General features: G+C 37.7%; 1 protein-coding gene across 1 annotated transcript in view; it reads right to left on the reverse strand.

Annotated features, from left to right (window-relative positions):
* Nucleotides 1-1,550: 1,550 nt before the first annotated feature.
* Nucleotides 1,551-21,773, reverse strand: part of CEP135 (centrosomal protein 135kDa) — a 30,892-nt gene continuing 10,669 nt past the window's right edge. The window contains exons 10-25 of the mRNA XM_010142320.1: nt 21,136-21,329; nt 20,554-20,697; nt 19,854-19,997; nt 18,654-18,731; nt 18,327-18,478; nt 16,962-17,077; nt 16,736-16,890; nt 16,231-16,286; nt 15,031-15,199; nt 11,784-11,894; nt 9,719-9,904; nt 8,600-8,809; nt 7,437-7,639; nt 4,000-4,104; nt 3,349-3,495; nt 1,551-1,572 (exon numbers count right to left, since the gene is read on the reverse strand). Coding sequence (XP_010140622.1) covers nt 1,551-1,572; nt 3,349-3,495; nt 4,000-4,104; nt 7,437-7,639; nt 8,600-8,809; nt 9,719-9,904; nt 11,784-11,894; nt 15,031-15,199; nt 16,231-16,286; nt 16,736-16,890; nt 16,962-17,077; nt 18,327-18,478; nt 18,654-18,731; nt 19,854-19,997; nt 20,554-20,697; nt 21,136-21,329 — 2,192 coding nt within the window. The remainder of the gene's footprint in view (nt 1,573-3,348; nt 3,496-3,999; nt 4,105-7,436; nt 7,640-8,599; nt 8,810-9,718; nt 9,905-11,783; nt 11,895-15,030; nt 15,200-16,230; nt 16,287-16,735; nt 16,891-16,961; nt 17,078-18,326; nt 18,479-18,653; nt 18,732-19,853; nt 19,998-20,553; nt 20,698-21,135; nt 21,330-21,773) is intronic.

A 21,773-nucleotide genomic window follows, 5' to 3' on the forward strand; every position in this document is an offset into this window, starting at 1 on the left:
TGAAAGAGGACTGAGTACTTGTCACATCATATGGCCAGACTTCAGCAACTGCACATAGCAGCTGGGCACCAGGCTGGGGAAAACCCTGGCAGAAACAGCTGAAAACTGCAGCCCCCAAGAAGACAGTCCCAGGAGGGGTAAGGTGGACACCACCCTACCAGTCCAGCATGCTGGGGCCAGTGCCCCACAGCATGCCCCAACACTGCATTTATCCAGAGCACTATGAAGCCTGTCATGGCTTTATCCCCTTCCTGAGTTCCTTTCTTAACTCTGGTGAAGAAGCAGGGTAGCACTGAAGCTGGTTTTGAGCTGTTTTCACCTGAGCCCCCAGAGGTATCAAACTGAGCAGGGAGAGGAGGACTCCCACTGTCCAGAAGCAAGGACAGCAGGTACCAGACTGGGCCATCTCCCTCCACCTGGTGCAGAGAGGACAAGAACGGTCATCTCTGCCTGACTTTTTTTTGCCTGCTGAGGGTAGTGGGGCATTAGACTCTGTATCAGATCTCAAATGCTGCTGGAGGTGCTGGGCTGGGGAGGGCACCCACAGCCTGGCAGGTTGCTGCGTGCACCGTACTGCAGCCATAAGTCCCAACATGGCTGAATTCACAGGTGAGGTCTCTTATTTTGTGGGTTTGTACCTACAAAACAAACACCAGGAGCCTGAAAATCTCATCAAATGCCATGGGCCATGCTCTCCTCTGGAAGTGGCTCCTCTCCAAAACAAAAACTTCCCCAATGGAAGTAGCAATGCTGCTACCTATCCCTGTAACAGATGTCTCCAGCAGATGATTGAGCTTACCTGTGTGAAGGATTCCAGGTTTTGTTTGGATCTTTAAAAGCAAGGATTTGAAAAATATATTATTCAAATTTTGAATATAAAATACTTAAGAATTAATTTTATAATATTTAAAGGATTTCAACAGATATTTTAAAATATAATTTTCCTTTTCACTGTTTATTTAATATTCACATAATATTTAAAATGCAATTTCACATAACGATTCAACAAAAGATGAGTTGTTAGAGATGACAAAACCTTCAATAAAGAATAACTGATACTTTTTTATTAAGAAAAGGTACAGTAAACAAAATACATTCACAAAATAGATAACCAATACTTTTAAATACCATAAGGAGTGACCTGTAAACAGAAAACACTTGTTAACAGCCCCACCACAAGAAATTGTCATGAGTCTAAAACACACACCAGCTCAGCATTAAGACAATCATGTATGTTACTCTGTGTTAGCTCACACTAAGATGAACAATATCTCATATCAAGAACTTGTTTCCTTCTTGTAATTACTATGTTTGCAAAATACTAACAGAACCTGGCCAGCCTTGACTCAAAACTTATCAAACAGCCAGCAAAAACCAGACACCCCAGGAAAGCAGAATTTTGCAAAGTTGATTACTTCACAGGTTCTCAAGTTTCAAAGGTAATGACTGATTTGAAGAAAACAGAGGTAAAATACAAGTTGGCCTTCATAATTTAAAAAAAAAGAAAGAGTCCTTGTAACAAAGTAATACTTCAGGTGCTCGAGTACTGGTTATTCCTTGAAGCTCACATTTCTGGTGGAGGAAAAAATGTTCAAAATAAAGCTATCTATCTATTACATTTTAATAATGAACACTAGGATATAAAGTAATTAGATTTAGCCTTTTTCTCTCCTGAATATCAACTATCAGCATATTATCTAAAACTCTACATTCAGTTCATCGATTCATTGCTTAAAAACCTAAATGTGAGATGAGGAGGAAGAGAAAATTTCTTGAGAAGACTAAATCACATTTGATCAGTAAGAATACACTTTACTGTCCTGAGGTCCCAGGAACAAATAAATAAGTAGGGTGAAAGATGGTGACAGTACTACTGCGACCATTCTAATGTAATAATCCCCTGATTGATAGAAGACAAGATAGATAGCAAGAAAATTAAACTGCAGATGAATTCGGTTGTTACACTGTCTTGAAAAAGATTTACTTCATAACAATGGGATATTTTCTGATAAGGTATGGTACAGAGCTACCATTGTTAAAAATAAGTACGCAAGGAGCAGGATAGAAACAGTTCCCTGCACGGTCTTCTTCATAGCAACTGGACTGTTTTTATTTATCTATCTTCGTACTCACTGTAAAGCAAGGACGACTAAAGACAATTCTCTGCTGATGATACGCGTTCTCAGAAATGTATTATTTATTGTTAGCTCTGTCAAAATGTTGATTTGCAATGTAACAGAGTTTGCCCAATGGCTCACCAGTGAAGCCAAAGTCACAACTGCTGTTTCATCCCCTCTATGAATATCTCATTTGCTACAGTTTCCTTCTTTGCTTTGTCAAAGAACTCACAGAAGTAGAGAAAAATTGCTGACAATGATGTGCATCATGCCATGCCGACCTCAGTTCTCGGGAGACCTGTGTGTTCTTGTTAGCAAAAGAAGGCTTAAGAACAAGCCATACGTATGTAGCAACAAAAGTAAAGTTTAACGTCCTACCAGTTTGGAATTCTCGTTCTTGGAGTTCAGCAGTTGGACAGTTAGATTCACGAGCGGTTACAGTACAATGCAGAGCTGTTGTTAGAGCACGCTTACTTCCTGAAACAATCGCTCTCTATCTCTCCCTGTCCTTCCGCTCCTCACTGCAATTTATTATGCAGTATAGGACAGACAGGATATAAAGTCAATAGTCAGGCCTGTAACACCGAACTGACATCATCTAAATCAACAATGATCTCTAGGAGAACAAAAATGTCAGTGAAAATGAACAGGTGAGAAGTTGATTTTGATTTCTTTTTTATGGACTCCAGTGACCACGATCTTAGACATTCATAGCATTCAAGGACTAACAATGAAAAATGCAGTAATTATTTTTAAACGCTTGTTTCGGAGACTGTTCCATCTAATGTGTAGGGCTCCAATGCATTTTAGTTGGATTCTCTCCTATGGAGCGTTTTTCCTTCATTGCTGTACTTGAGAGAATTCGTGGCATTTCTCTTAATAGGAACCATTCATTGTTTGCAGGTAAGTGTTAACAATAACAAATGGGCAATATACATCTGGGTGCAATTAACAGTGATAATAAGCAGGTGATACATTTTTAGAAGCTGTCAGCTGGTGCAAGACCATTAACGAAAAACAGGAATGGGAATCCCTTACATTATATGGTCTTTGGAGAGCACTTTGCATCCATCATTTCCAATCAATATTCTATACTAGGAGGGTCAACAAAAGGAGAACTTAGAACCACATGAAGTGCGTAGAAAATTAATATAATTTAAAAAGTGTTATTTAGAAACAGTTTAAACCTAACTCTGAAACAGAAACAATCTGCTAAAATCAAATTGCTTACTTTTCAGCTGCTGCTGCATCAGTTGTCCTTACAATGGTACGTTCTGGAGAATGGGAGGGAGACCTTAATGTGGAGCTGAGAGGAGGTGAAGCACGTAATGATGATGTAGAGAGACCGTGTCGACGCATTTCCTGAATTGCACGCTCTCTACCAACAGATAGCAATTTCAGTTACACAACACTGTGGTACTGCAGGATGTTAAAGGAAGAAAACACACCTTTTTTTTTTTTGCATACTTTTACTGGGTGATTTTCACAATACTTTGCAAAGAGCTTTGTTTTCTTGTAAAGTCACTTAATTTCCTTCTTGTTTGCAGGAGAAGGGTTTTATTTTTTTAGATGCAATGCTAAACTCACAAAATTTGAGGCAATTCAGAGAACGTGGGGGTTTTTCTCTTCCTTCTTGTTTGCATGAGAAGGGTTTTATTTTATTAGATGCAATGCTAAACTCACAAAATTTATGAGGCAATTCAGAGAACGTGGGGGTTTTTCTTTTTTAATTAAGCAGTTTAAGATGAGAATATTAGATTTTGCACGACATCAGGAACACAATTTTCCATAGATGTTCCTCATCTTGCTTGAAAAAAGCAAGTTTTAAAAGTGAAAAAGAAGAAAGGAGAAGAGTCACCTTACTGAAAAAACAGCATCTTACCGTTCAAACCGTTCAGTTGTCAGTTGTCTTTTTAAAACGTCACAGTCAGTCTGCAGCTCTGCAACTTTACTGCGAAGCATGGGAACCTCTCTATTACAGCTGCTTCTAAAAAAAAAAAAATCACGAGAAGCAACAAAGCTTTCTTTGAACACCGTCAGCTAGGAGCTAAGATGAATTAGAGCAAGATAAAACAAATACAGATACCAAACATGGTGTTTCAAACAGACTAAATCAAAGACAAATTAGAAGCAGTGAAAACCCAGTGAATGCAACAGAATGTTTCTGGAAGAACCTAAGGTGAGAAAGAAGTGAGAAGCTGGCAAGTCTCTCACTACATCTTACTACAACACATCATGTTCTTTTTCAGACAAAGATAAACACAAACAAATTTTATAAAAACTGACAAAACAATTCATTTATTGATTTTATATCCTCTGTTGGAATGTGAGATGGTCTTCACTTGTACACTTAAAAAAAGAAGAAGAAAAGCAGTAACGATCCACAAAAAATACAAACACAACAGATATGGCTTCAGTAAAAAATCACATCAAGTAGGCTGGAACTATCTGGCTACTAATGAACGCAACTGAATCAAAGCTGTATTAATGTAAGCCCAGACCAGCAAAACCCAGAGTCCAAAAGTTTGTCAAATACAGCCTTGGTTTTTGGCCCAGCTGTTTCAACCGCCAGAATCAAAATGAAGTCCTGAAAATCTTAAGTAACAGAATTAAATATACTTCATAGCAAATCATCAGCTTAGATGACTCAATGTTTGTTGCAAAACACCATTAACTGCATTATAAAGCAAGCAAAAGAAAAAAAAAAGGAGCGTAAAATAAGTGTCTAAACCAGAACCTAGACAGCCATGTTATTTATTCCATAGAGTCTTCAAAGCTAGTATGAGGTGGAAGCTCAAGAGTCACTTCTGGAGAAGCGAAGATGTACTAGTTTATTGCTAAAGCACTGAACTTGAATTCTGAAAAACCAGTTCCACTCCTAGCTCAGTCACAGGCTTGGGCACCCGCTGGTCTCTGACTCCAGGAAAATGCAAACTACTCAAAGAGGTATGATCCAAAAAGAACCGCAGAATATTTTTTCCTGTGTTCCCTATTCATCATGAAAATTCCTAGGATGGTATCTTGATCCAGTATGCTGAGAACAGGTGCAGAAGACAAGAGGTCTCGATGGTATCTTATTCTAAGTCCTTCAGAGAGAGGCATATACTTTCAGGGTGGAGGCAACAATTCAGGGCCCAATATCATTATTGTAAAATAAAGAAAGAAAGCAAACAGTTTTGTGAGTTCTAAGGTTATTCCACGTCAATGACATTTAAACAAAATTAAGATCATGAAGTAAATCACTCAAAAATTAAGAAATAATTTGGAATCCCTATGCACAGTAATCATTATATAATAAGATTACATGATGATATACTATTTCTCCACAGGACATCTGATTATTTCTGAGCACATACAGACAGCTCTCAACAAACAGTTTAGCTATTCAGTATTCTCTGTTCATTTAATACGCAATCACCACAGAGCCTCGAGATCTCATTTACTGTACATCACCCAAATTGCACTCTGAGGAACACAGCTCAAATTAGAGCACTGGAGAGCTTCAGGGGCAATTAACAGTAGCATCATCTACAGATTCACTGAGATCACTGCTGTCTGGGGTGGACCATCGTTGGTGGAGAGTTGTAGCCGTTATGTAAATCAACCAAAAGCATTTTATTTGGACATCTGCATCACCAAGTTACAGATAACTTTTATCTGCTTAGGTATGCTATACGCTATATCTCATAAAGAAGCATTATCTGTCCTTTCACCTTCCATACGTTTCCCTCCTCTCCCTACCTCTGTGTTTACCAAGTGAGTATATCTGTTTTTCTGAAATTCCTCTTTGACTTTACTCTTCACCATCTATATTCAGCTGCTACTCCTCTTTCTTGCTATTTAATGCAGAGATATAACTACAATCATTAACATATCCCCAGGAGAATATCATGTCATGAAGACATATAACGTGGAAACTCCAAATTCCCTGCTCCATATCATGAAGAAAATTTTTTAAATTCCCCACTTTTCTTGTACGTAAATTTCGTATACACAAAATATGCCCTCCTTAACTACATTGTTCCACACAGATTAGTTTTTCCTCTATAAGTCTGTTGTTAAAAAGTTATTTCTGACCTAGGCAGATGCACAGCCTAAGCAATTGCAGTAAGCTAGAATGGGAAGTATGGGCAACATTCAGTGTAGGCATCAGATTCAGTTCGACTTGTATGTCAAAGGAACAATAATTATATGGGAGTTTTTCCTTAATGGTTAATACTAAAAGCAGCAAAATTACTTTTGCTTTTTTAAAGCACTATGACTTCACTGTTTATTCTGTGATTCTTACTTTAATCAAAGGACAACAAGCATCTTCAGTAGGCAAGCAATTCACATTTACCATGGATTTAATCAGCTGGGGGTTTTTTGTGAGCCGTACACATACGTTCAAATCACACTTTCAATTGGCTTTGAGATGCTTGATGAATCAACATTGTTCTAAAGGAGTTAGAACTTCAGAATACTCTCCAATGTAAGACATAAACCAGTTAAACACTAAGAAAATTTGTGTTACAGTAATTAAACTCTCCAAAGCCAAATAAAAATACAACATTTTGCTTAAAAAGCAAAGTTGAATTACATTGTTTCTTGAAACTAAGAAGAAAATCAGAACCTATCAGAGAGGTGGTTACACATTTTGAGAATTAATAAACTCCGATGCAAAGCTTAAATATCCAAATAATACCACGGCATACATCCATCTACAGATGTACTCAACAGCCAGCAAAACTTGCATGTTACCATGGGTTGGCTGGTTCTGTAGCGGACGCACTGTCTGCCACAAATGAGCCTCCTCGCCATCAGGTAGTTCGGTCCATTCAGAGGCTCAGAAGGAAAGGAAGGATTTTAGTGATTGCACTGAAAAGATCCCCTGCCCTAGCAAGCAAGGCAACCTCAGGACAGGTATCACCTCCTGTGAATGGCTGATGTGAGAGTGAGTCCTGACCAGCACAGAAAGCAAAGCAAAGCGTTTCTGGAGCCAGACTGGGGACAAATGCAGAGAAACAAACTGAGTGCTTGGTCTCCAGACTGAAAACTCAGCAGGGTGTTCCTTCTGTGGAAAGCAGGTTTCCCTTGGAACTCCTGCTTAATTTTACTGCTTACACTAAACTAATGCCCATCAGAGTGCTGATTATTGAAAGTGATAGGAAAGGTCTCTAAAGATCCTCTAACTAAACAATGCCACAAAAGGCCAAAAGACATTGGTGCCAAAAATCTGCTTAGTCACACAAAGAATTTGACTTTGAGAATAAGTGTTGTCACACAGAAAAAGCTTCTTTGTAAACCACAAGAACATATATGTACACTTGTTAAACTTACAGTTTGCTCTCAGCGAGTATTAGCTTGTCTTTCAATAACTGAATTTCGGAATCTTTCTCCTGGGACGTTACATGGTTCTGAAATTCTTTGTCTCTACTAGTAGCCAGCAATGTTTCAAGATTCTGAACTGTAAGTCTCTCACTGGACAACTGTTTTTTCAGCAACTCTGCTTCCGATTTTATATCTTCTAATTCACCTAGAACCTAGGGCACAAGTTTCATACATTATTAATAAACTGGTTAAAAAAAGAGGTCTCTTTTGTGAAGAGCTGTTCTAGAATGCGATATGATTAGAAGTTTCATAAAAGTGAAGAGGGAACTGAGCTAATGAAACCAGTGTAAACCTACAGTCATTTAAAACTATCCTTAGTTAAACACTATTCAAGCTGTACATCTGTCAGGTGTTTTACTGGGAGCTGGATTACTGAGTACTGAAAATGCTTGGGTCAGCACCCGGAACACTGGCTGGCTTTTAACAGCACAGGTAGAAAAAGAGCATTTACTAGACTTCATTCTACTTGAGTAGGTTAGCTCACAGTTAGCTTCTTGGCATTTGGCAAACATGTAGGAATGCTTGTTTTTCTCCTCAGGTCTATGAATATAAACACATTCTGTGTTCTCAAGGTCTTAAGTATTACAGTAACAGAAAGCCCAACCAAGTCACTAAGCAAACACAACAGTCAGCTGTAAAGAAAAAAGTTCAGAAATTATGGATATTTAGAACAGTTTAAACTATTTTCAAAATATCCAAATGAACTTCAGCTGAATCTACATTTCAATTTAATTGAAAAAAAAAATCCACGAGAGAAAAGTCTTTAATATTTAAACAAGAAGTGCCTTACTTTCTATAAAAGTTGGAAATTTGAGTAAATTACAAAACAGTATGTAAAACCAAATAAATATCATTTGTCTCTGTGGTATAAAAAAAAAATCTACTGCTGACACGTTTTGTAGTGATAATGAATGAAACTCCCTCTTTGTGTACAAAACCCACAGATCTAGATCTGTATCCTGCAAAATTCGTAATTTATCTACAAATGCAAAGCCAGTGATGTAAATTAACTTACCTTGCTCTCAGAAGTAGTTGATTCTTTTCCCCCAAAACCATTAAAAGCAAAGGAAGATACTTTATTAAAGCAGATTACATTTGCCTTTGCTGCTTACCCTTTCATAATCCATGCTTTTGGATGTCAGCTGTCGAGCTAAAAGTTCTTTGTTAGACTCCAGTTTGACACAGAGTTCCCTCACAGACGCCAGGTCTGCCAACACAGAACACTTTTCCTGATTTTCCCGCTTAACATCCTCTTCCAGTTTGGACATGTTTTTTGTCATGGAGGAGATCTGAGATTCATATGCCTGATGTGCAACAATATGCTAAACAAAGACAAACAGGGACATCCTGTCAGTGTTAAATGTTAACAGTTCTCTGTTGCAGAACAGGGGTTTTTGTAATACTTTCTTTTCCCTTCAAAATTAACTTGCCCTACAAAATTATATTACCTTCCTTTCCACACCTCTCCCTATATCGTAGCTAAGAACAACTAATACACCATCTCTGCAGTTTTTAATTGCCATCTTGAAGAATTATAACAAGTACTATACGAAAGTGGAATGAAACCAGCTTCAGAAGAGAATTAAAAGCTTAAAACCCCAAAATTCAAAGTAGTTTTTACTCAGCTTACAATATTAAAGTCTCTAACTCTTTTTGGCTAATTAAAAGCATGAGACAAAACAAGGTCAACTCTCAACTGCTATACTCTAAAAAAAAAAAAAAAATCCTCGATCTCCATGAAATTACTGCTTCTAAAATAGAAAGCTCATTATTTTCTATGCTGCTGGTCCAGGTTTTACTATTAAGGAGTCCTGATTCTGGATTTGGACTACTACTACCAGATTTCTACCTTTACTGCAGCCACCAATGCTTCAAACACTTCATTCAAAGCTTCAAAGAAATATAAGAACTAAGCTTACAAAACACCCACAGAGCTATATGCAAATATTTTGAAGCAACTGCAAAAAAGGTTCTTACAGCAATGCTCACCCACAGAAGACTTTTAAAATACACACTGTGATTCTAATCCCTTGGGAAAGCAGGGAAGGCAGAAGGAAAGCACGTCTAACCAAAATCAGTTACTGTTTCAAAAACTCAAGGTCCACATTTGAAACATTCATGTACAGGAATTATTTTCCATTAAAGCATTAAAAATAGTATGTTGACTTTATTAAAAAACTCTTGAATGGACCCCACTTCCCTTGACAAAATTTCATTGCACAAGTTATTACCCCTTGTATCTCTTTTTCCAGAAGTTCTAGTTTCTCTCGAAGATGTCTCCGATCTGTATCTACAGAAAGGAGTTCAAGTCGTATGGAGCTGCTTTCTCCTTCAGCTTCATGAGCCTTCATTTCCCAGTCTTCTGCTTGTGTATGGAGCATTCGGAAGTTCTCCAACAATTCTTGGTTTTCTCTTTCCTAGATGAAACAGTAAATCACTCTGCAATGATCAACATACCTTCAATTTCCTTGATCTTATTTCATGCCTACTGCCTACAATACCTTTGTTTTTTTTCAGAAGAAAGTAGATCTTTCTCCATTTTCTTAATCCCAGTATCTGGCAATTACTAAGGGGCATCATCTTCTTTGCAAGTCGAAATAGTCAATAAATAACGTGATCAATAAATAAATAGTGATGGCATTTGGTTTTATTAAATGCAAGTAGTTACATTTAGCAGTTGTTAATGTGTTTCAAGACTCATTAGGGGTACCCAAGACTAATTAGGGGTACCACTAGGGCAGGGTTTATTTTGGTTCTCTCTGTGTTGTCAAGGGTCACCTTACTGAGGTGTACTGATCCCAGTGCTGCCTTTTCTAAGGGATTCCAGTAGGAGTCCATTTTCAGCTCTTTTACTTACTTTGCTCTTACAAGTATTCGTATCACAGCAGATCGAAAGACTGATAACCTATGCAGGCGCACACACACCTAAGCAGCCTACCATAAACGTACAAAACCGCAAGTTTTAGTGCCTATGAGTTATGCAGTGATACAACAAAGAGTGCTTGTGAATTTTAATTTGTTCCAAGTAAAGTGCATATTATAAGGCAGTGATTAATTTTCCTTCTTTTAGCTCCATTCCCTTCTTCCCCTGTTCATGTAATGCACAGTGGGATATGGGTGATGCATGATTTATCTAATGAGGAAGGCAATTGTCGTTGAAATTCCTTCTGTGTTTCCTGCAGAATTTGGAAGGTACAGACAGAATGAGGCGGGGCATTAGGAAACAGAATACTCATGGCTAAGCAAGTGAACGCTGTGCTGAAAAGTAAATCCTTGTCTCCACAGGCAATGTGCAGACCTAACACTAGACAAATCCCTGCATCCAGCCTTTCCTAATTGGTCCCTGGCTGCATATTCTGCAGCTGCTTGGTACCTGACTTGAATAACTGGATTTTCATTTGCCAAAGATGTGGCCATGTCTGGAGCTGAAGTGCTTTGCACATATGATCTGTTATTAAATTCTTAAAAACTAAATGTCCAGCGTTTTGAATTGAGAGTTCTAAGCCAACATACTACTGACCTTAATTTTTTGACCTCTGTGCTTCAGTTTCTACTTGTAAAAAGGGTTTGAATTTATATGCATTCATCCAGACATGCAAGTCACAGTCAGATCAAAACTCATCCTTTCCTATTCAAAGTCACATAATAAATTTGGCAGTTCATATTTTCTTGATATAAAATCTGCTTGTGACAAACAATTCTCAGTTTTAATTCACACACATCACACTTTTGAATCCAAATATCTGGATAAGACACATAGAACAAGAGCGCTGTTTTGTCAGCACAGCAAAAGCTCAGAACTCTTACCATTCATACAGAAAACATTCTAGTGTGCTATTTTTACACCTTCCTGCAGAACTACATAGAAAATTTACCTTTCTAAAAAGTGGAAAATATTATAAAACCATCATATAAGCTGCTTGTTGCCTACAGTCATGAAATGTACCAGATATTTTACTAGTTGCCTTGTCAAAACTCAAAAAGCAAAACAATGCTCAAACATGATTTGTTTGTCATTCTCCAGTGTTGCGGACAACAGAAATATCATCAAATAAATTGTGATGTGCCAGAATTCTAGTGTTTCAGATGTAGGAAGGATTTATATAAATCTACTTGAAAGACTGCAGAGGAAAGGAGGAGAAAAAATAAGAGGGGGAAAGGGGACAGGCAGGGTGAACGGGACCCAAAGCATACGCTTCTTAATTTGTTTACTGTATCCTAATGAGAATGTGCTGTACTCTAAAACCAATGGATTTATTGAAAATTGTAATGCCTGCCTACAGATTATACTTCTACCTTTGCAGCTATCAAGGTCTCAAATCTGGAAACTTCAGCTATGTAATTGTGAACCCTGGTTTTCATTTCTTCTTTTTCACGTATTGAATCTTCAAGCTCCGTACTGATAGCCTACAGAGATTACAGAAAGGCAAAACAGTGCATTAGAGTAAATCAATCACTACGTATCACTGCATCACTGCAGCAAAGGAAGTGCATAGGCCCTGGATTTTATTCTAGTCTACTTTAAAGTAATTTCCTCAAAGCCCTTTGGGCTTTGTAGGGTTCAGAAATATCCCCTATTACCTTAGGTACACCAAAGAGTTTCTCTGTCAAGAAGAATCACAGAAAACAATGAATATCACACCAGTTCATAAAATGTGCAGCTTCCCTGATGACGCACCCTACTGGTCTTTGAAAATTTCAATGCATGGAAGTTTGGGAGCTGCAATCTTTCTAGCCTTCAGATGCACCATCCCAGAGTGAAGGCACAGTTTGTGTCCCTAAGAAGTCAATTCTAACAAAAGAATATTTATTCCTGAGTAGAATTGCAAGATAAAATAACTAAATGCATTATGAAGATCATATTTAGACATCAAAAGTGCACCATGGAATTTGTTTGAGATGTTGGAACTGCTAGCTCTGGCCCTCTCAAGTTCAGCTCCTACCTTCCTCAGAGTCCTCTAGTCCGGAGAGCCAAAAAAGGCAGGTGTCGTCTTCTACACTACTACCAAATGTGGGGAAAATAGAGGATATTGCCTTCTTTCTTTCCTGTCTTCTTTTTCTGGTATATTAATATTCATTCACAACAGCCTTTTTACTGTGTGCCTTATTTAGCATATGCTGAAACCAAATCAGTCTGCTTGTCTCTGTGGTAGCCTTCCCAAGCACTCTGGGAAATCTTCAGTCATCACATTATAATAAAATGAAATATTAAATATTACCATATACTTGTGAACGGCATCTCTAACTTCAAGAATACAGCCACCTATATATGTATTACAGCATAGGTTTTTGCAAGAACTAAACTATTCAGGATACTACATTACTGAAAACATCTTGCTATATTGTACTTTCTCGCTTCAGGTTTAGCCAGGTTGATGGAGTGGAATTGAAATAAATAATTTAGCTAACAAGGCCCTGATTAGGTTTAGTGTTGGCATTTACACTGAATTGAAACACTTGTATCTCAGCATTGAAACTGTACAAGACATGAGTCTCACGATGAGCTACAATAGTCGTATTTGTTATATAAACTGACTGTAATGAGTTGCAACACAATTCTGGGCAAGCTCTTGAAATCACATTACATATTCTCTGTGTAATCTTTCTAATGTTTAGCACAGTCAAAAAGGTTACTTACCCTATAAAACACTGGACATTTTTGTTGTATATTGTCCATTTGCACACTTTATTGTACAGGTACGTCCATGTTATGCATATGGAACTGGGTGGGTTTTCGTGAGCAGTAACCCGCTGGTGCACAAAACCAACTCATTATTCCTCAAACTATGTGAGGGAATAGCAAGATTGAAGGCATGTCAAGCTCTCCAGGCCATAGAATTTCAAGGAGGAAGAGATGGAGCAATGATGACTGGGAAGAGTACAAATAGACATATACTATATGAGCCCCTTACGCTCTTGAAAGAACGAGCCTTGCTCACCAGTGTTTGGTATAACTTTAGGACCCCTGGAGAACATCTCACGATGAAGATGCCACGAGGATAAGGATGATGATAATCCAACAGCTGAATTCACTGAATCTCTCAACTATTTCTGTCTTGCCAATTTTTTATTTCGCCTACACCATCAACTTGAGATAACTCATCTTTTAATAAAATATTCAATGATACGCTACGGAAATAGCTAATGCCTCAAGGCACTCAAGATTTTATTTCAGCTTTGATCCCGTAACTGACATAAGTTTAAACCGTGCTTTTATAGCTTGCACTTGTCAAGGAAATGTATTTAGCAGCTGTGAGGGACTATATACCCTCACAAGGTTATACAACTGGAAAGCTGACCATGAAAACAAGTGAACTAACTCAGAGTCCACTGGGCAATCATATCCCACTTCCACCTGCTTTTTGGCCTAAACCTACTGACTGGCTAGCTGTTACCAGAGGCACGTTATGACTCTAAGCTGCTAGAGAGCTAAGGAAAGGCAAAATCATGTAAGACTAATACAAATAAAAATATATAAAACGAAGCTCTGCAAGCAGTCAAAGTACCCGAGCAGACTCTTCTCAAAAGACAGAGCCCCCCCCTAAAAAAGCTGCAATATACAGCTGGCTTCTAAAGAAATCACCTCACCATGACACACATCTTACCAACGCAACGCAAAGACAATCCCATAAGAACATCTCTCCAGAAAAACAGATGGAATTCACCATTTAAAAACCCTCACAACCTTGACACAATGGAAAGGGAACCTCTCCTACTCCCATTGACTGTACATCCTTATGCGTTCCTGAAATCAGGAAACAAAATCAGACTATTCAGGACTATCACACCTCAAAAGTAAGTTTTTTTCAATCCCTCTGTCTTGCAACTTTTAAGCTCTCTTATATTTTCTCCCCCAACATTAACCTTTCCCAATTGTGAAAGCAAAGATCCTCCAGAGCACCACACATGAATGGCAACTAATGTTGCCAGGACTGGAAATCAAAACCCTGCCAACACCTCTTCGCAGCCACCATTACCACGGCTCGCAGAGCACAAGCATTAACATGGCATACCTCACTGAATACATCCAGTGCTCCGTGGAAACTAGATGGATAAAACTAATGAATCTCAACGCACCAGAATGAATCCAGATGTGCTCGCACTCTCCCTCTCCTTCTCCCTCTCCTCTGACAACCCAGTATCTGCTTTTATGGTTTCTTGTTCTCTCTCAACAACCCCTGTTCCACAGATAATGAAACCCAATTTTTACCAATTAAATACCAACTACCAAGTGATAGAACCAATTAACATAATTTCATTATAGCATAAAGAATTATGCCCTAGATTTATTTTATTTAGATTTCTTTTTAAATCTGGGTAAGGGTGACTAAACTGAAAGCTTGACTATTTCTCCCCCGCTTTAATTACTACACTTAAGTATCTAAAATAATGGCTTGTACAATTTCTGCCCAGTCATTTTTAATATCCCAGTGTTCAAGAAATATCAATAATTAAACCTACCAAATCAAAATTGAGGATATTGTGGTTCTGATGTATCACAATAAATAGTTTAATTCTTCAGTGTTACGTACCGCCTTCATACCTGGTTTTCTCTGGCCATTGTAGCTAGGTCATCTTGCAACCGTCTGTTTTCTTTCAGAGCCATGTCCTTTATTCTTCCCGTTTCTGCAAGCTCTACGCAGGAGGTATCAAGTTGGCGATGTAAACTAGATATCTCATGATCTCTGTTGCTCAGCATGTCCTTCAGCTGGCTATCAAGTGAAAATCTTATTTAAGTCATCCCTTCTTACACTACACCACATACTGCTGAAAATGATCAGATGTGAATTTTGGATATGTAAATGGTTTGTTGTTTTGGTTTTTTTTAAAGAAGGTAAAATTCTTAATCTGTTGAAGACTGACAAACTCAAACATAAACTAAGAATGTAAAATGTCAATATGCACAAATAAAATGAATTTCCCTTTAACTTTGAAGATGTGTTTGGTAAGGTGTATCTTCTTACACAAACAGCAGTTACAGATACTTCTGTTTATCTGTGTTTGGCAGTGGTTACAGTATGTTAGACATCGCCTATTTTACAAACCATAAAGGAAGAAGACAGCTTAGACTCGAACAACAAAAGTCAAGAGAGAAGGGAAAGACTAAAAGTAGTAGAAAGAGAGATGTGTGTGAATTTGAGTAAACTTTTGCATTTCTTTTTTTGCCACAGATACTTCATGCATCAATGTACCAAATACTCAGTTATACTGGTCTTTAGCTGTTTAAATATTGGCCTTCAAGAACTTTCTTTTAAAAAGCTATAGTTTTAAAAGTCATGCTTAAAAAGAGGCAAGAAAGATCAGATGAAGCCCAGCTAAAAATTACATAAATATAATTTAATCAAGACTCTACTGGTAGCTTAAGCTGGAAGAATTAGCTGGCCAATAACTAATAGTTCAGCTCTGAGTTGTACCTGGGTCAATCTAATAATATCTAGTGGAGTACTTTGAATACTAAAAAGCTGCTTCTTAACTGAGAATTGAGAAATATTACTGATTCAGGAAAATATGGACAAACAGTTGTTAATAGCTGTCTTAACAGTATCTTAAGAGCCTGCAATATAATTGCATGGAAAGTCTCTTCAAAAGTTCCGTACATCTATCTCAACACACTACACTCCTTTACTTGACTTCAGCAGAATTAATTCCATTTCACCAAAATAACTAACCAGCCATCTACTTTCACCTTAAAACCACTAGAGAAAACGAAACCACTGAAGAAGGCATCCTAGTCTTTACTTACTCTGTTGAGGACTCCAGCTCAGAAAGAGTTAGACGTAAATGACTAATTGTCTTTTCCTATGAAAATAAAAGCAAAAGGATTCTTCAAGTTAAAGAACTTTACGTTTAAAGCTGTATTTTAACCCTTCACCAATAAGTAATTGCATCTTTGCATGTTTGAATTCCCAAGCTTCTTTTCTTTTCTGAGAAAGGACTGTCTTGTCATCAGAAAAGATGGGAGTCAGCTATAGGATTGTGTCACCTCCAGCTAGAATCTTCTATCTCAATAACTACCTCCAAGTGCAAAGTGAAAAAAGATATTAATTTCTTGGAATGTTTAGGAAATACATTAATAATAATCATAATTAAAAAGGTATTGAGCGGGATTGGCTACGTCCAAATGTAGTGTCTGTGTGATGCCTAGAGCTCTGCACAGGCTCTATCATCAAGGCAAAATGTTCCCCTAAAATGAAAACAATTTAAAAATCCCCAGACGGACTGCGAAGTAGTAATTCTACTGCACATACCTTGTTAGCTAAGTTGTCATCTAAGCATGCAATTCTTTCTGTTTTTTCATCTACCGTTTCTTGAAGACTGTCCTTTTCTTTGTCCAAAACAGTAATAGTACTTCTAAGTGCATTGACTGCTTCATCCTGTGAAGCGCTCCTCTGCTTTAACCTATCTGTAAATAAAAAGATTAAGTACTTTCTAGTTTTAAAAAAGGAAATAAGCATAAAAATAACTAGTGATTACCTATTTTCTCCTGTAGCTGTACAATTTCTTCTTGAGCTGACTGCAGTTCATCCTTTTTGAGGGACAATCGATGCTGTAAATCTTCAACCGTCCTCTGGAGTTGGTCATTTAAGAGCCTGGAATATCAGTACCCAGCTGAAAGAAGTTTGGGACCTATTCAGGGTCACCAGCTTATGGCTCTTCAGCTGCCTCAAGTGCTGGAATAGTTCCAGCGTAACCTCATTAAGGGTATGCTTTCCACTAAAATTGTAAGGAACCTAACAAGATATTCTACTTTTATGAATTTTGTCAACATTTTACCTAAAAATACACTAATTGTTTTACTAGCAGCCTTCTTTGTGCACTTGGGAGCATTAGGTGAACTCCAAGGCCTGCTTCTCAGCTTCAGTTCTTCATAGTTATGCACCCCACAATTGTACTGTTACACAGTGTAAGTGCAGTACAGTTCTGTTCAATTGGGTGAGTGGGCAGGGTGTGAGCCACAGACCCTGGGCTTTCCCTTACAAAACATCCAAAAGATCTCATCTACTGCATTACCTATGATGAACTTACATCCTTTCCACTTAAACCAAATACTGTATTTCCAAATTTCTGCCCAGATTTATTAAATACTTTCCCTTTCTTGTCACATCACATTTAGACAGCTGATGGGAGCTCTTTTCTAAAACAACTTTTATTAAGAGTGCAGCAATAATTCTGCAAGTTTAAACAGGTCTTAAAAATTCATGGGTATACTTCATCTTCCAGTTCTGAGCAAGCTGGTCAAATCCCCGCAGACTGTGTCTATGGATCGTAAGATATCAACTCTCAAATCTGTCATATGTGTGTGATAGTATTAGCATATGAAAGAGTGACACAAGAAAAACAGCTTAAGTCAAATACCATTACAGAATGACTCTCCAGGAACCACTCAGTAGTGGAATATCAAGGCCTAATGCTTGGCATTAATTTTTCAGTATTACTGACAACTCTGTTAAACTGGCAAAGTTTGCTCTTACTGCTGAAGTTTGCAAAGGCATCAATCTTCATTTTCACAAACAGCATTTGGAAATCTTTTTACAAGTTTTCTGTTGTGCTACATTCACAAGCAAAGGACACGGCGGTTAAGGAAAACAATCCTAAGAGGATGAGAAAATTCTCATTCACAATTAGCCATAAAAAATTATCAAATAAATCCAGGAGGACCTTGCTGTCAAAAGCCACGACAGCACTTTCCTCACTCCTATTTATGTTTCCTTAAGACATAAAGAGTAACAAGTGATTCTGGAAATATTTTATGGTCTCTCCCCAGAACTCCGCTCTTCTCTATGGTCATAGAACAAGCTGACATCTGTGAAAGACCACCACATTTTGTGTTTGACTTACTGAAGTGAGCAAATCTCAGCTTTAAATTGAGAGGAATCATCACATGTCTGGGCGAGTTTACTGGACTTCAATTTTAATTCGTTTTCCAAAGAGTTTAATCTTTCTTTCAAGATAGAGACTGTGGTCTTCAGTTCACACCTCTCCAACTCCAACTGCAATTTAAAAATTAAATTAAATTAAATAACCAAACATGTTACTGGTGTAGAAGGGCATCACAGCGTGGCTTTTCAATAAATCTAAGCTGAAAACAGCTAATAAAAGGAATTGCTTGAAATGTATGTCCGATTTTAGAAGTAATAAAATGTGACTTCCTAAAAATGCACTTACTCCTTGAATATTCTCCTCTAGTTCTGAAATATCACGATGCATCTTTGATTTTTCAAGGTTAGCTGCTTCTTGCTGAATCTGAGACATAAGTGTAGAATTACATGTAATAAGATACAAGTTTTTAGATTTAACCACAGAAATTAAAGCTTCCTGTTTAAGAAAACATTGCATTTGGCTGTTAATCTAAGAATGTAGAGCAAAGTTCTCTCTATAGAACTACAGAGCATTAGCTGAAAATACCCCACTGCAGTTCAATGTAACATCACTGAGTCTGGGTTTGGTTGTTTTTTGGAGTTGGTTTGGTTTTTTTAAAAAGAAAAGGTATAGTTATGATTGGTCCCAAACAAAGTAAAACCTGTGTGTGGTTGTAGAAAAATGACTGAGCTACAGGGCCATGTGAAAGGTCACAAGGGTGCATAGCTTAGTGCCCTAAGCTGTTTGCAATGAATGGATGAAATCATCATTAATATGAAAGGTAAGAGAGATGACAAAGGTAACTGGTCTTTCTTGAAGCCCATGAAGACTTTTTTTTAAGTGATTTGTCTGACTTCTGTGCGTAAGTGCAATGAAAGTATTAAACAACCTCTCAAACTTGCTAGAAACATGTGTTTTTGTGGGGTATTTCAGAGTGACACACGCACAAAATGTTGGTTGTCACCTCAAAGAAGGAAGGATGGACCTGGAGGTGCATCTCTCGTGCATCCACGTGCTTTAAGCAGTTACTGCCACTGCATTCAGATACGCTACAAGTCTCCATTTTTGTGGCAGGAAATCACACTACAGAAACATTCACCTCACAGTCAGTCTTGACATACCTTGTCTCTGCATCAGCCCATTCGTATGATTTTAAATTTCTGAATTTTCAGGGCATTTGAAAAAGCTGCAGGTGTCATATTAACGACCCAACAGGGAAGTCAGGGAAACCCCCCTGAAATCCTACGCTCCTGGCAGCAGCCAAGTAAGACGTTAACGCACCTTAGTACCAGACATCAAGAGGACAGCGAGGCAGGAAAATCCTGGCATTGACAAAAGGGTTTTTTTAAGGTTAAAAGCAGTGAAACGGGATTTGTGTTTGATGATTCAGTTATGCAACATTTAGAACATTCTCTGCTACAGACAGCCGGACACACTCACGGCATTCTTGTAGAAGCCTTCCCCGTGTGCCACCTCAGTGTCAGCAATGAAGCTGGAAAAGCTCACCCTCAGTTTTTCTCGGAGGCTTTCTTTCTCTGCCATTACTCTTCTAAAGTCAGTCAGTGCAAGGTCTCTTTCTTCCTCCATGTGACTTTGAGAAACTGAACTATGTTTTGCTTCTCGCCTCATCCTGTTTAATTCACCCTGAGACTTTAAAAGAAAATTGTCATTTGTTAGGACACGTGGATTGCAGTTACTACAGCATATACACTAACAAAAAGGTTGACAAAAACAAAAAAACCACTGATGATGTTATTACAATAGAAGTGCTATTGTAGTCTCATTTTTCCCTAGATGACTAAAATATGTTCCCTAAAGTGGCAGGATAACTTATGCTGCCAACACACTCATCATCTTTTCTTTTACTCTGTTACTTAACTTCACTCTGCTTTCTTGTCAGTTAACTTCTTTGCTTTCTAGGCTGTATCCTTACCTAACAGTCTCATGCATTCTATTGATTTTTTTTTCCTCATCTTCCTCATTTCCAAATGCCAGCTTTGAAGTTAATACACTAACTTTAGAATACATAATTTTACTAACAAGTAATAACTACGGGTATATATTTGTTTATTCTTGGTTGTATTCTAGTAGATCTATACTCTCCAAGTTCTGTTCTAGAGAGGAGTTTATTTCATTTTAAATAAGCAACAGTACAGTAACTGTTAATCGGTTATTTGAATGCCAATTCGAAACAATCTCTTCTTACCTGCTCATAAAGAATATTTAATCTATCTCTTTCTGCAGTCAATAACTTGACATTGGACTGAATTTCTATCATGTGTTTTTCAAATCTGTCTAACATGGACCGTAGCTCATCTCTTTCTCTGGCGATCAATCTAAGATCTTCATTCTGCAAAGTGATTAATAAAATTTATGTTAAAATACACTAATTAAAATATTTGGATAATAAATACAAAAAATACAAAAATACATATATTACCATTGGCAATATATGAGACATACATATATAATAAATTTTAATTGCAAAAAAGCCTGGTGTTGGTGATATAATTTAAACAATAAGAATTAACTGTTAAGGAGAAAAAGCAAAACAGCTAACAATAAGATCTCAATCTTTTTCTGTTTATCACGTATTTCTGTTTATTTCAAACAAACTGATCAATAATTAATCAACATTACTGCAAAATGTGAATAGGAAAATAAAATGCAAGTTCATTGGAGTTTCTCTCAGTTAATTTTTTATGTAAGAATGCAATTTTACAAACTAGTACTGGTTCTACAGTATTTCCATGACTTTTTCAGCCTGTCTTGACAGCAGGAACTTTACCTTCTCTGGAGTCCTACGGCTTGCATTAGGCCTTCGCTTCACCATGTTCTGAAGATACTCTAATTCTTGTTTATAATAATCTCTGTCGTCTTCTAAAGTCTTTACAAATGCATCTAGACGAGATGGAGATTTGTCTCCTAGGGCTATACCACATTCTAATCTCATTCTTTCTATCTCTAAGACAAGTTCTCGTTCTGCAGAAAAAGAAATAAAACCAGCATGATATAGAAACCTCATGAATTTCCTCAAAGACATTTGTATTTGGGATGAACTAATTCCCAGCAATCATCTGGCCAGTAAATCTGCTGAAAAGGATGTAGGAGCCTTAGCTGACAGTAAGCTAAACATGAGGGAGTAGCGTGTTTTGGAACTGACAAATGCCTAACAGCATACTGGGCTCTATCAATGGAGACACAGACTGAGAGGGATGCGTGTAGTCCCCTCTACCTAGCACTGATTAGACTGCATTTACAATACTGTGTTCAGTTTTGACCCTCTGAGTATATGAAAGATGTTGATTAAACTTGCTCGAGTCCAGGGGAGGGCCTCCAAACTGGTCAGGGAGCAGAATACTTCCCCTGTGGGGAATGGCTGAGGGAACTGTGTCCCCAGCTCTTCTCCAGGCTGAACAAGCGCAG

Source organism: Buceros rhinoceros, unplaced genomic scaffold (assembly GCF_000710305.1).
Source record: "Buceros rhinoceros silvestris isolate BGI_N320 unplaced genomic scaffold, ASM71030v1 scaffold6188, whole genome shotgun sequence".
In the NCBI taxonomy this organism is placed as follows: domain Eukaryota; kingdom Metazoa; phylum Chordata; class Aves; order Bucerotiformes; family Bucerotidae; genus Buceros; species Buceros rhinoceros.